The sequence below is a fragment of the Thermobia domestica genome, chromosome 9 (genome assembly GCF_964235325.1).
Source record: "Thermobia domestica chromosome 9, izTheDome1.hap1.1, whole genome shotgun sequence".
Lineage (NCBI taxonomy): Eukaryota > Metazoa > Arthropoda > Insecta > Zygentoma > Lepismatidae > Thermobia > Thermobia domestica.
Window position 1 is genome coordinate 186,110,221 of NC_137462.1, and position 14,550 is coordinate 186,124,770.

General features: G+C 34.9%; 1 protein-coding gene across 3 annotated transcripts in view; it reads right to left on the reverse strand.

Annotated features, from left to right (window-relative positions):
- Positions 1–6,498: 6,498 nt before the first annotated feature.
- The window catches only part of Arp2 (Actin-related protein 2), a 115,612-nt gene continuing 107,560 nt past the window's right edge, over positions 6,499–14,550 (reverse strand). For all 3 annotated transcript variants that reach the window (XM_081725637.1, XM_081725638.1, XM_081725639.1), the window contains one exon: positions 6,499–9,405. In XM_081725637.1, coding sequence (XP_081581763.1) covers positions 9,235–9,405 — 171 coding nt within the window. In that variant the 3' untranslated portion in view covers positions 6,499–9,234. The remainder of the gene's footprint in view (positions 9,406–14,550) is intronic.

A 14,550-nucleotide genomic window follows, 5' to 3' on the forward strand; every position in this document is an offset into this window, starting at 1 on the left:
GGCCTGAGAGCTGTCTCCCTCCGAAACTCAAGTACTATTTAATAAACATACTTTTACCCTTTTTAGGTTCTTTTATATCAGTTTTCTTGGAGTCATGTGTCCAAACTTGGGCAATGTGCTGTTTTCTTCTTATAATTCTAAGAACATACCATAATGCCATTGATACCAGGTGGAATTAAAGAACAGTTTTAAATAGGATTAACATTTCGTTTCCATTCTGTTTTTAACTTTAATATATTAGAACGATACAATCATTGCCTTCCTGCTATTTTTGTTATGTGATATACGTAGGAGACAGTTTTCCTTAGTTACCTATCTCTCGAAAATATGTTTCATTTTGTTTGTGCTATAATGCAGTTTGTTCAAAGTAAACCGGTTTATAAATGAAAACTAGGAAAAAGTTTAAGAGAAATGCAGAACTATTGCATTATTATTATTATTAGTAGTAGTAGTATTGATATTTTTAAAACATTAGACTTACGTGCTTACGAGGATTCGTGTTGGCCCCCCTCCGAATAGAAAACCTGGATACGTGTCTGTACTTAATGATAGACATATGAGTCAAGGTGTACACGGCGCGCTAGGCGATAGACTCCAGAGCATGAAAAATAGATTAAGACCACAACTTGCAGTTCTTCTTGCCGATTGGTGCTATCTGCAATATGTCGGATCATACGGTATGTGGAACAAAGGTAGGTCAGATAAGCGAGACCATGGAGTATTGGTGTTTCACGCACTTAAATCTGTAAAATGTTTGTATAAACAATTATCTTTCACTCCCTAGCTAAATTTGTGGGTATGATCACACACCTTGCCTTATAAAGTATAGTCTTATAAAGAAAAAAATGTTTTTAGCTAAAAGCTAAAGAGAAGCAAACTTCAATAATTTACTCTTTTTTTTTTTTTTTTTTTTTTAATAATGGTAAACTTGTCCATTTCATCACGATAAATCACGTTTGGTACTGTCTTTTTCTGTCCGTATATATCCTTCACACTTTGTTGGAGACAAAATTGTTCTTTTCCCAAGGAAACAGGATGAGAGAAGCTATACAACAGCATGAACTGAAAACAATAGCTATTACCAATAGTACTCTAATACTGGATAAATATGTCATTACAGCAAAATATCAATAAGTTATGTCCTTATTATATTGATTCGGTTCTTATTAACATGAAAATTATAATTTGTAAAAAACACGATGGAATGGGATTCGATCTAGTGTAAGAACTACTAATCCACCCCCAACGGAAACTACTCACCTAACCACGGAAACTACATTTTGCTTGTTCTCTTTTTCTTAACAAATAAATGTTAATATCCATAGCGCATGTCACTTTCAACCTCAAGACAGGAGATTTCCTCTTTGTTTCTATATTTCCGTACGACATCTTGGTTACAGAAGATAATTTATATTTGGCAGACAATTTACACACTAGGTTTTAACCAATAAATGCAACATTTTACTCCACTATCCAGTTCCTTGATCCAACTCCTCGACTTCCCTACTGAATTCCCTCCGCAATCGTGCTCTGCTACTGAAAAAATCCCTAGAAATCATGATTGTCAGTAAACACAAAACCGAGCATAATTTTGTTTTCTGCTTATATTTTTATAATTTTATTATATTTTTTGGAAATATCTGCTTAGATGGATTGCTTTCTATTATCTCTACATGCTAATAACTGAATTTTACCCATAAACGTAAGGAAAATGTAATAAATGCGAAAAATCGTGAGTTACAGTATACGCACAATTTTTATTGCGCATGGGAGTACGTCCAGAGTCGTAACAATCGGTGAAGCAAGCAGCAAAACTGAAATCGAAAATGTCATGAAAAGTGAACAGTACTTGTATAGATGTTTAATTGGGGAATACACATAAAGCCTGCTTGGCAAATGCGCTTCTTCTTTCCCTTGTGTCTTTATGAACAGTAACACTGTAAATTATTATTTCATATTCGTTAGTATGTTCTTTCTTTCAGTAAGTTAAAAGATGAATTCATACAATATTCTACACGAAACTTTTTTTTTTTTTTTTACTTAAGTTGTTTTTTCAACCATTCCCTTCTAGATTATTCTTTTGGTCTTCTAATGTATGTACTTTTAATTAATCATTTCTTGTTTAACTGAAGATTGCAATTGAGAAAGTTTTAAAAAAACAACAACATAAAACTGTATGAAAAAACTGAATCATCATTAGAGCTCTCAGGAGCTGATAAAACTGCCTAATCATAGGACAAAAAGAACACATATAAACTCACTATAATAATGGGTAAGTTTATAGTGATAGCAGCTTTATTAACAAACGATATAAAATTTTAATTTTATACTTTATATAGTATATGCCTGTTATGAAACTGAACAATGGTTACACATGAGCAGAAGGAATTTGGAATGAAAGGGAAGGGAGTTAGGTTCTTTTCGGGACTCAAAATAACCAATTACTAAGTAAAATACTCAAGCTTGAAAAGAAAAATCAAATGCTGATAAGAAAACCTACAACCTGAAACTTACCTGCGCACAGTGGCCAAAAGAGAAAAAAACCCAATTTTTGAATGTAGAATATCATGAGGCAAGAGGGATTATTAAGTCAACTAACCAAAGTTACTGAATTCATAAAAATAAGCATCTATAGCGCCGTATAAAATAGTTTAATTGACAGGTGAAAGTGAGTTAAACGTGATTACATAGATAAGCCATAGGTCGGTAATGTGGTTGACTCTGAAAAAAAGTGTAATATTTCAGAAAGTGTCACTGTTAAAACATTGTCTCTTAGCACGTACTGTACACTCATGTCCAAAATTATTGTCACATGTCTATAAATATGTTGTTCTAGGAATATAATATGATAACGAATTCGCCTGGTATTTCTAATAATGTTAGTATGTATATAATCGGCAAAGACATGTATGTGGCAAATTTCATCTCAAAAGAGCTGTAAATAAGAACAATAAGACGAAAATAAAATTTTATTGCCCACTTAGCAACATTTTATTTTACTCATTCTAATTTTCGTACTTATAATTCTTTTCCTATGAAATTTATCACAAATATACATTTCCCGATTATACACATAGTATCAGGATTAAAAGTATCCTGCAAAATCATTATCAAATTATATTCTTAGAAGAAGACAGTTATAGATATGCGACAATCATTTTGGACATGAGTGTACCTGCATATGTGCGCTGTAGTTTGCTTCATAGAGCAGAGTATTTTGCTTAACATTGTTGTTGAAAATTACTAAATGAAAATACCTCTAAGTGGAACCCTACAATTTTATGCAATTCCAACTTTTCATAAGCCTACAGTTTGATTGCCACGTTCGTTTTACCTTTCTTACATTAAATATACATTAGTGTACCTAATGAAAAAAAAATCCTTGCCGCAGCTTCCCGCTTATCAATTTATGCTTTTATTTCCAGTGATGTGTGCCATTCCTAGTGGAATCCTGTTTGAGATATGGTTGCAACGAACAGGGAGTTGTTTTCACATATCTTGTTGAAATGTCTCGAGGCATTTCAACAAAGGTGTAGATGAAACATCAGAAGCTGCCGTGATGCTAAAAGTAGCAGATTTTTTCCATAAACTCTCTCAAAGATGGGCAAAGAGCCATCGAACAAGGAGACAGTTTCTGAAAGGCTACGCTGAGTGGCTGAAAACAAACTACAGAATTTCCAGAATTACAATCGGATCTAGAAACCATTGCAAATCAACCCTCAACCTTTGGCATAACTGGACGTCCTCCAAAATCCTTTGAAGAAGCCAATGGCAAAACCAAAAGACGGGGTATTAGTGAATGAATCGACCAAGGATGAACTAATGTATGCTGCAAAAACTACCTTACAATCCGATGGACACCGTGATGCTACAGCACTACTACAGGAAATATATATATATATATATATATATATATATATATATATATATATATATATATATATATATATATATATAAACGTGCAACGCGCATTGAGAAAGCCTTTCACGCACCATCATCAGAATTACCAAAAATAACTAAAGAGGAAGCTCTAGCAACATTTTTTGACGGAAAGATGAGCAAAAGATCTTACACTGCCATGCAACAATGTCTGAAAAGTGTCGGTGCAAAGGTTTTTCTCTTAATATCCATTTCTCACAGAAGCATAAAAGGAATGTTACTTGACAAGATAGTAACTACTGAAACCTCCGCAGAAGTGATTTGCAGTCATTAGTCGATCACACAACACAGATACTTTGTAAAGTGTAAGAAAGTGTACTTAACGCAAATTAAACACAAGTTAAATAATATGGAATCGGTCTTTAAGTTGGGATGCGGCGAGAGTTCCAGATTCAGTTTAGTATAAACAAAAATTAATAAAAGATGCAGTGAAGGAAAAAGGTCACTCAAACTTACAGTTCCATGTTCGTCACATCACTCGTGCCTCTGCAGTTATCTACCTTGATTGAAGATAATGACGAAGAAATCCTATGGTATAATAATACTCCATCTAGTACGAAGTGGTGTCGACCAATTAAGCTTTTACTAAAGCCTGAGTCTAAAGAATTAGTGAAGAGAGCACATATTGAGCAACAGATAGCTGCATTGTCTCTATTTCATACAATTATTGATTAGACAGCGTTTTCTGAGACCGAAGTTGCTATTTACGATGGTAGATGGTAAAATTTGTAATATACTTATGAATGTTTCGTCTCAAAAGTGTTATATTTTGTAATGTTCTCCAAAGGAATTGGACAATTTTTCAACGTTTGTGGCTGGAGCGGCCAACCCCGATAGTTATAAATTTAAATTAATCTTTGAGTTTTACGTCCCACGATTATGCCGGTTAGGCTAAAGGAGACGGAGATTATGAGAAATGAATGAAATGGTGGAATGAAGAAAGTGGGAGGAAACGGGAGAACCCCGAGAAAACCCACGCACACGGTGGCGGGAGCAGGGTTTGAACCCAGGACCCCATGCACCAGAGGTGAAAGCTCTACCACTGAGCCACAGCGGCCTATTATTATTACGTCTCGCAAAGATTTGCTGTTTTGAATGCCTGCTGAAGATACCGTACCGCTTAGATACCAAAATGTGGCAATTTCGCGGGAGAGACAAAGGCAAAGGGAACAAGCGGAAAGCAGAAATTCAAGAACAATTACGCACACAGATGGCATTCGTCATGGATGTTGTAAAACGAGTATTTGGGACAACGAACGATGGAAATACGGCTAAACGGTTTCTTGAAAACCCTTCATTCTCAAGCTCTATTACCGGGTTTGATGAACAGCTTATCAAAAAGTGTTCTGTACTATTGCAAGCAGATTCATATGGATATGAAATCAATGATGACGCATTCAAGTCATATGCTTCTCAAACATTGGACAAATATTTAGAATTATGTTCGTGGTATTTTATCCATGTAACTGTCCATAAACCATTAGTGAATGGGTATGATATACTGAAATGCGCGCTTCTTTCCATTAGGCACTTATCGGAAGAGGCGCAAGTCTAGACATAAAGAAATCTAAGAAATATAGAGAGAGTAACAGTAGAAAATATTCTAGAAAAGCTACCATGGAAGATGTTATGCATATGGTTTTTGTTTCTTCTGATCCTGTCACTGATAGCCACAGACGGAAAATTCGAAAGCCACTCAAATGTATTCCAGTTGAGGTTCGTTCTCTTTTGGCATGTCCCTCTATGGTACCAGCAGGGACTCGTACGTAGGACAAGGACAGTGACTCAGATGATGATAATGGTGATGACAGTTCACGTGATTCTGAAGTGAATTGACTGCAAGTTATGGTTTTTGAAGAGTTTCGTATTTTCTGTTGATCCTGAGAGTTATATTAGTATAGTTTCTCACATCAGACATAAATTGCACATTATATTTCTCTTCCAGTTGTTATACGATGGATTTCCTGAATAAAACTACTCTGAACATTACTTAATAAACCATTGTGAGTATACGTATTCACGATATATTGTTCTGCAACTTTTGTCCCTCTAGAATGGCACAATTGGCTAGTGTGCTGCGTACGGAAAAACACATTTGACTTTCTTGTGCATTACCTGCTCTTTATGTTTGGCAAACAGGAGAACGGGAAGGCTCATCTATACAAAGCTTGTTAAAAATATGTTTCCGAATGTCGATGCACAATTTTTCTCACTTAAAATGAAAAATCAAACTATTGAAATCACGGGAATATCGAAGTGAACACAAACGTACTTATCACCTCTATTTTAATCACGCGACATTAGCTTTTACCTAAATAAACATATTCAAAATAATTCTATTGAGTGATCTGTTTGAAGAAAAACATGGTTAAATGAGGCACTGGAAACTCAACCTACTATCAAGTACAGTTCACCTGTTTATCCGCTGTAGCTATTAAACCACATTTATTTTACAAATATACAACGAGGAAGTCATATTAGACTCACTGAAAGAAGGAGATGTGGCACTACATTTGTGTGAGAAATTGCAGTCATATATTATTCAATAAGCAATGCGGTTTCATATACTTTATATTCTTATATTTGTAAATTATGAAAATTGGTCATTTACATTAACAGTTTTTCAACTCGTACAAGTATTCCTTACAAAATCTAAACAAATAATACATAATGAATTCATCTTAAAAGTATCCCGTGGTTTCAACAAAGTTTATGTTTTGTAGTTTGTAAAAATTAACAGTTATTGCAAATTATTATAATTTTAACTATAACAATTATTTCAATCAATAATATGAAAAAAAAAGTTTATAAGACGAAAACAAAATTAATCCTATAGACAGTATACGTGGGGTTTATGAGACCCCAGCAGAGATTTACACAGAAGGCATATGCGCTTAAATTAAATGTTATGAATATAAAAAAGGTAAAGAAAACCAAGTAATTTCACTTCAGAAACTATTGGAAATCACAGAAACAAGTAGAGGTCTCCCAGATTCCACGTATACTGTCTAGGGTTAAATTTGAAATAGCAAAATATAAAGCTGGTATAATTAAATTCTAAAATCATAAACTAACTAACATATTACTTCCTTGAATAAATAATAACATATTTCTCATGAAATATTAACCTCTTATTTCGAACTTGCTCAGAAGCAACAACTTCCATTTTTTTCATATACAAGAGGTGAGACAAATGCTTTAACTACTATACACGATTTCTTTACACTGGATAGGTCAATAAGTAATTCTCTCCTTACGTAGAAGTACGGACATCAGCTAGAATCTTAAATCTTGTCGCATGTTTTCTTGTGGGTGAATGGAAGTATTTTCATTTGTGGTATGGAACACGCGAATTCAATTTCTAGAAGTTTATGTCTTTTGGATATTATATTAAGGTCCCTGTCTCAAATAGCATGGATGACGAATGGATGTTGAAAAGGGAACGAAAATATGTTACCCGAAACTAGATATTTAACGAGATAAAAAAATGTTTCTCGTAGAATGTATTAATAACAAAAGTACACGTGCACAGGTACTGTTGCCAAGACTCCAGAAACAAGATGCTGAGTAGCTCAGTCTTTGCTTATAAAATAAATGCTGACATCCAACAACGTTTTACGGACCCCACTTAAATCATCAGCGTGAATGGGTTTTAAACATTTGATTCTTTTAATTTAAATTATATCCATCCATATTTATATAAATCCATTTGTTCTAGAGCTTGAAATTCTCACAGGACAAAAATCCTCAATTTCTAATTACTAGTCATCATGGCAGGCCACTGGCAAATTCAGAAGTTTCTATGCACGAAAAGCCTGTTAACTCTTCGTCCTGTTACAGGATTTAACTCCGGAAGGTAACTTTTTCGCCTACCATCCTCATTACCTATTACATGAATCCGGAAGCGTGCACGGACAACAAACTACTTACCAAAAAGTACTGAAAACGTTATAAGAAAATGCTTCAGATGAGGAAAGAAAGTAGAAGGAAAAGAAGCACTTACACAAAATAGAACAGTTGCTGTAACGCATCCAAGTAGTTGCCATAATGAAATGTATTCACATAATCTTGTTTTGTGTACTTTTTTAGCATTGTGGGATAATGATTTCAATAGTTATTGGTACAATTTCTTTGAAATAAGCAGTTAGCTTCCGAAGTTTAACGAAGACTGATCCATCCTGATATGTCCTGAGTTCGTATTTCAGAGAATAGTGAACACAATACAATTGTTTTCTCAGCAATTTAAAACTGAAAGCTAACTACAATAATATTGGTGACAAGAAATCTGTTATCTCTGCGTTTTACGATATTTTGGTTTACAATGTAATATTCCTTTCCTATTGCTGTTCTCCATATAATAAAATGAATGTGCCACTTTCTTGCGTAATCAGATAGCCAACTGCATGATGACACCTACATGCTGCTGAAAAATTAAACCAGTCATTGTTAAAAAGACATGTTTAGTTGTATTCAAATAGTACATATTCCCTTTTAATAATGACTGATTAAATCATAGTCTTACAATACTATTCTTACATTCTTACCTTTCGCAAAAGTTTATTACAATTACATAAATTACGTAGGACATTCTACAAAAGAATGGTCCCACAATATCGGAAATTAAACTCTTGTTCTTAAACAGAATTATCATATCAGTAAAAATCAACATATGATAAGTTGTTTTCCGTCTCGGAGTAGGATAAACTGATACAACATCATATGAAAGCATTACATACCACGATACGTTATTACAATCTTCCGTATTGATCTTTTGTCCTTATTCTTTCCTCAAAATCATTCTCTACTTTGTATAGATTTTACTGACCTTAAATTGTCCCTTTATATAGTATCAACGGTCAACGTTCTGTTTTATTTTGTTCATGGTCTGGCATCAAATTCCAATTACAACCTACTTTAGAACAATGTCAAACTAGGTATATGAGGGTCAATTTATCATTCTTCATTCACAAGTCTGATTAGTATTAGCAATAATTCCAATTATTCTGTACGCACCGTACATTTGACAGTTTTTAAGAAATGGATATTTACCGATAATAACGAATTACTACAAGAGATACCAAATCCATTCATCTGCATTAACGAAAGTACAAAATTACTTCTGATAGCTGAGCACCATTTACATTAATACATATATATCTGAATGTTTATAATTACAAGTAAAGTACAAGGATTATTCATCTGTCATTCATACATCTTCATGCACATTGTCAAAAGAACAGTTACATTTGTGTTCAGTAGTCTTCGTACATACTCTGATGCTTCGTCTTGTTGCACTAACTCGCTCGTACGCCCAATTTTGACAAAATTTTCACTCCTTTCTCCTGATACTCTTCTCGTGACATCCAGAATGTGTCACGATCCTTCATAACGTCAGCTAACACAGCGCCTCCAATGAATACCATGTTCTTCCGACGAGGAGGATCTTCTATTCTAATTTTAAATTTCTGGACAAAATACATAAAAAGGAACTCATTAACTTTTTTATTATATTGCTCACAAATATTTATGTTACACTTGTAACTGTACGCTAGAAATGATAAACATGAATAAAATATTTACTCTAAGCAGCTTTTAGAAGTTAAGGGATTTAGGATTTTAGGATTTAGGTTTCTGAGCGTTCGGCATCTATGGCCATGTTAGCCCGTCACAATTTGAGGGATGACGTCCCTATTCGAGGAAAGGAAAGCAAGACAAGAGTATTAATTTCATTCTCTATGAAGGAAGATAGTGCACTAAGTTTTACACAGTTATATGAAACTCTTGAAATAGACTAGAAATAACCTAAACCAAACTTAAACATACATTGCATTGTTATAGAAAAATCCCCAAAGAGAAAAATATGTTTCTTGCGTAATTAAAAGTTGCAAGAATCAACTCTCTTTTCTGTAGACGTAAAGCCTAAGTATGTATCCAAGGCCAGAATTCACATGAGAAGAAACGAGCGGATGGGAGAAGTAAGTAGGCAGTGCTTATCTATATATATAAAAGAGAACGCACAAAATCCTTTGTCCGCTCATCACGCTAATACGGCTGAACCGATTTCTTTCATTTTTGGGGGGTTGTTAGGATTTGGACCCTAGATGGTTTTTATCATATCACTTTAATTTTCAATTACCAGTGTCTTGAGATAATTGACCAATCAGGTGTCCATACGTACAAAAAATCCTTTGTCCGCTCATCACGCTAATACGGCTGAACCGATTTCTTTCATTTTTGGGGGGTTGTTAGGATGTGGACCCTAGATGGTTTTTATCATATCACTTTAATTTTCAATTACCAGTGTCTTGAGATAATTGACCATTCAGGTGTCCATACGTACAAATCCTTTGTTATTAGTTCATCATAGGTATAAAAATAAACGTATTTATATGCAACCCGCATGACCCTGTGACTCGGCGGGTTAACATAACTGACAGGCGCTATAAATCACTTGAAAGCGAAAAAGTAAAAATTATCTAAGTAACAAAGTTTATTGCGTTCCGGGATGACCGCAGCGAAGCGGGGTGAACGCTGCTAGTTAATGATAAAATTGTTCGTTGTTATGAAGTCTTATCGACAGCATCTACATTTCTGTTCACAAAAACCTAAACTGCCTTCCAGATTCTAAGTGCAAAAAATTAAACTAACAAGGAACCCTAGGTATCTATCAGAGCCCGATTTTCATGAAACTTTGTATACAGAAAGAGTACCTCGGAAAACTCGTGCAGCCAAAATTGTAGCTGCAGAGTCCAAGACGTTTGGTCACTAGGGCCCGAGAAAGATCAAAAGTGGAACGTCAGTACATTAAGGACATGGTGAGAAAATGCACGTTTTTCTTGAAAATTAATCATTGTAGCGACACGAAATGAGCATACATGGATACGAGATGGTCGATATAATCTGTTAAAAGTTATAAAAAGAATATCCGCCATCTTGAAAGAGGCCATGTTGAAGCTCGTGCGATTGGTGTAAATGAGAAGTGGGTCATCGGATGCATTAATTTGAACGTAAATAACCACAAAAACCTGTTGGTGAAATCTGTTGTTGGATTAGATTATTCCTGTGCTTCTGGTCTGTTGGTGAAGTCTGTTGTGGTATTACATTATTCCTGTGCGTTAGGTACAAGATGAGCAAAGTGTATCTTATGACACTCAAGCAAATGCAGATTATGGAGCCCTATGAGTGGGATCAGTGGAACTAGAATACCGAGCGAAATATAATTTTAGCACTACATCATTTGTGTCACAGTCAACATGTAATTGGTGTGGATGTGCTGATATGACGGGTTCAATCTTCATAATAATGTCATGGTTGACATTAACTTGTAACTTTTTATTAGACTTAAATTAATTCGAACAGAAATCAGAACGTCATATTAGTCTACCTATAGCGCTCCATACTCTCCATCTGCTCGGGTGTCATGAGATACATTTTGCTCATCTTGTACCTAAATCACTTTACCAGAAGCACAGGAATAATGTAATCCCACAACAAACTTCACCAACAGGTTATTGTGGTTATTTACGTTCAAATTAATGCATCCGATGACCCACTTCTCATTTACACCAATCGCACCAGCTTCAACATGGCCTCTTTCAAGATGGCGGATATTCTTTTTATAACTTTTAACAGTTCATATCGACCATCTCGTATCCATGTATGCTCATTTCGTGTCGCTACAATGATTAGTTTTAAAGAAAAACGTGCATTTTCTCACCATATCCTCAATGTACTGACGTTCCACTTTTGATCTTTCTCGAGCCCTAGTATCCCAACGTCTTGGACTCTGCAGCTACAATTTTGGCTGTACGAGTTTCCCGAGGTAATCTCTCTAGAAACAAAGTTTCATGAAAATCGGGCTCTGATAGATACCTAGGGTTCCTTGTAAGTCCTAATGCTCCTCGGATCTGTGCTTACACGGAAATCTATTTTTGTTCAATTCTGCCAGAGAGTAACATGCGTAGCCTTACAAGAGGAATAAACCATCTCCGTGTTGCTATCAAGTAAATACATAATTGTCATATAAAACACAATCGTAACAAGATGACATATATTTGTGACTTTATATATATATATATATATATATCTAATCGAGAGAGAGATATATATGTATGTAAGTCACAAATTGTCATACTAGGTGATACGGAATAATTCAAGCCAATACGAGACGGGATCACCAAGAACGTAAGATACACACAGAGGGAACACCACCGCGAAAGTAATGTTTTCGCGGTTTGGTGGCTAGGGTCATTGACCTATGTAGATATGATCATTTCAGCGTGAGTTCGAATCCTGTCTTTCAAAGATTATTCCTTTTTCTTAAGTAAAAAATCTAGATTTTATTGCAAAGAATATTCATATTTTACGTATCACGTATGGATGTTAGAAATTATAATTGCATCACAGTCATGTAATACAGGAAATTAAATCATACATATTAAATCAAATCATGAATCCTTCTCTTTTTGTCTCTACTATACACGTGGTTCTACGTTCGATTCCCGGTGGAAAAGCATAAAAAATTTAATTTCGAAATCATTTACTTTCATTATAGAAAAAAATAATTTCACAAACATTTATTTTCATTATTCATTCGTCTCCTTTACTTAGAGGGTATAATCATGGGGCGTTAAATTTAAATTTAAATTAAAAAAAAAAAATATTGTTTTTAACTCTAATGTACATTCTTGAACAGAAAGCAATGTGGAAAGACGTTTAACTAAAGAAACTATTTGAGAAGGTAGTCACCCTACTGTTAGTGTTTCAATTATATATTTGTAACGCCTTATCGAGTAATGCTAATAGAGTACCATCCTTCAACGAATATTTTGAACCGCATTGAATTCATACTTGAAGAATACTCAGGCTAACAGTACACAGTGGGAATGAAATATGACACAAATATGAATATGAATAGGATTATGACACAAACACTAAAACATAACTCATCAAACTTAAATTCGTTCAACCCCTCTTTATTAAAATTACAATGTATTTATTTATATTACTTTATTGTTATCTTCTACTTTATTATTAATAATATTTGCAAACAGAAACAATATGATCAGATTCTTAATTTGCCAGAAAACTTTAAATTGTCTAAGAAAGTTTAAAATGTAAGGGCATTATTCAACTTTTAATACTAACGAACACAATAAGTTTAAAAAACCCTCTTCATTGTTCTAGTCACTGGTATCCATAGCAAAGTAATCTGTGGCGCTCGGCTGCAGAGCACACGGCGGAGTTTATCCTGGGTTCGAGTTCCAATGAAGAGATCGTGCTTCTGTGGTATCTGGTATGTGCCTGTTCTTTGCATAATATGAAAGAGCTGAACAAAGGTGAGTAAAATAAATGTACTAAGAGAAAATATGAAAAAAAAAAAAAAAAGTTTCAAAATAAAGCAAGAAAAAAGAGCGGCTACATTTAGTGTTTTAGTTTTTGTTTAAAACTATAAAATAATGAAGAAAGTGGATAATGCACATATTTCCGGTGAACGAGACCCTTAGTTCAACTTCAGGCGGTTGGACTGGAGTCTCGTGTCCCTTTTAGAAGCTAGGTTATAGGAAAAGTAGATCTACAGCTTACAGCGGGATCTGAACATGAGCTTCCGCAGAAAGAACCAGAGTTTCTCGCACCAAACGCGCACACACTAACCATACAGCCACGAAAAATTTCAGCTTTCCATGGGAAACTATCAAATGTACTACATTGCTTCAGATCCCAGCTTAAACTTCAGGTCTCATTCTATATAATCTTACTGCTCACTGCTAGAGTTAAATACAAATTAACCAATCAATAAACAAGTCTGAAGGAGGAGTAAGGGGGTAACATTTCCACTGACACTATCTTCTTATAGCGAGCTCCCTTGTAGCCATATTGTTAGCTTACGTCTGTGGCACGGGTTCTATCCTGGTGGGTGCCCACATTAGCCCGTAGCACCACGTTTCATATAGCTTCGCTGCTGAAAGGGTCGCTAAACTCTTCATAAACCAACCATTGTCTACTTGTCGAAAATTTGGTGTAAAACGAAACGAGTTATGGACTTGAGACATCGAGTTCAAGAAAATTACGACTCAAACATTGATACAATATTAGACTATCTGTGATTTTTCATTATATTATTTAGCTCCCTCGTGGTTAAGCAGTTAGCGTACGTGTCTTTAACGTGGGAGACCTGGGTTCGATCCCGACGGGAGCTCACGTGGTTCGGATCCCACGTTAAGCTGTAGATCCACGTCTTATATAGCCTCGCTGCTGAATGGAACGCTAAACTCAAAATCAAATCGAATCACTATTATTATTATTATAATTATAATTTGCTTACTAATAAAGTTCCGAAGAGAACTGAAAGAGGTTATTTATGAGGTGCCATTTCGTTCTAATTTCCAAGAACAAGGAAATGCAGGGAACTAACGTGTGTCTATTTCTCAACAAACTCTCCCTCTTTATTGATATTCAGTTGCCATCGCTCCGTCCATTTTGTGTAATATGTGGCATAGCTATCCTCGGAGGTTATTTCAGATACTGGAAGACAGCACTTTCCAGGGATGATCTACTGGCAAAATGGCGCGAAGAGAATCCTTGAAATTTGGGAATAACCAAAAGTCACT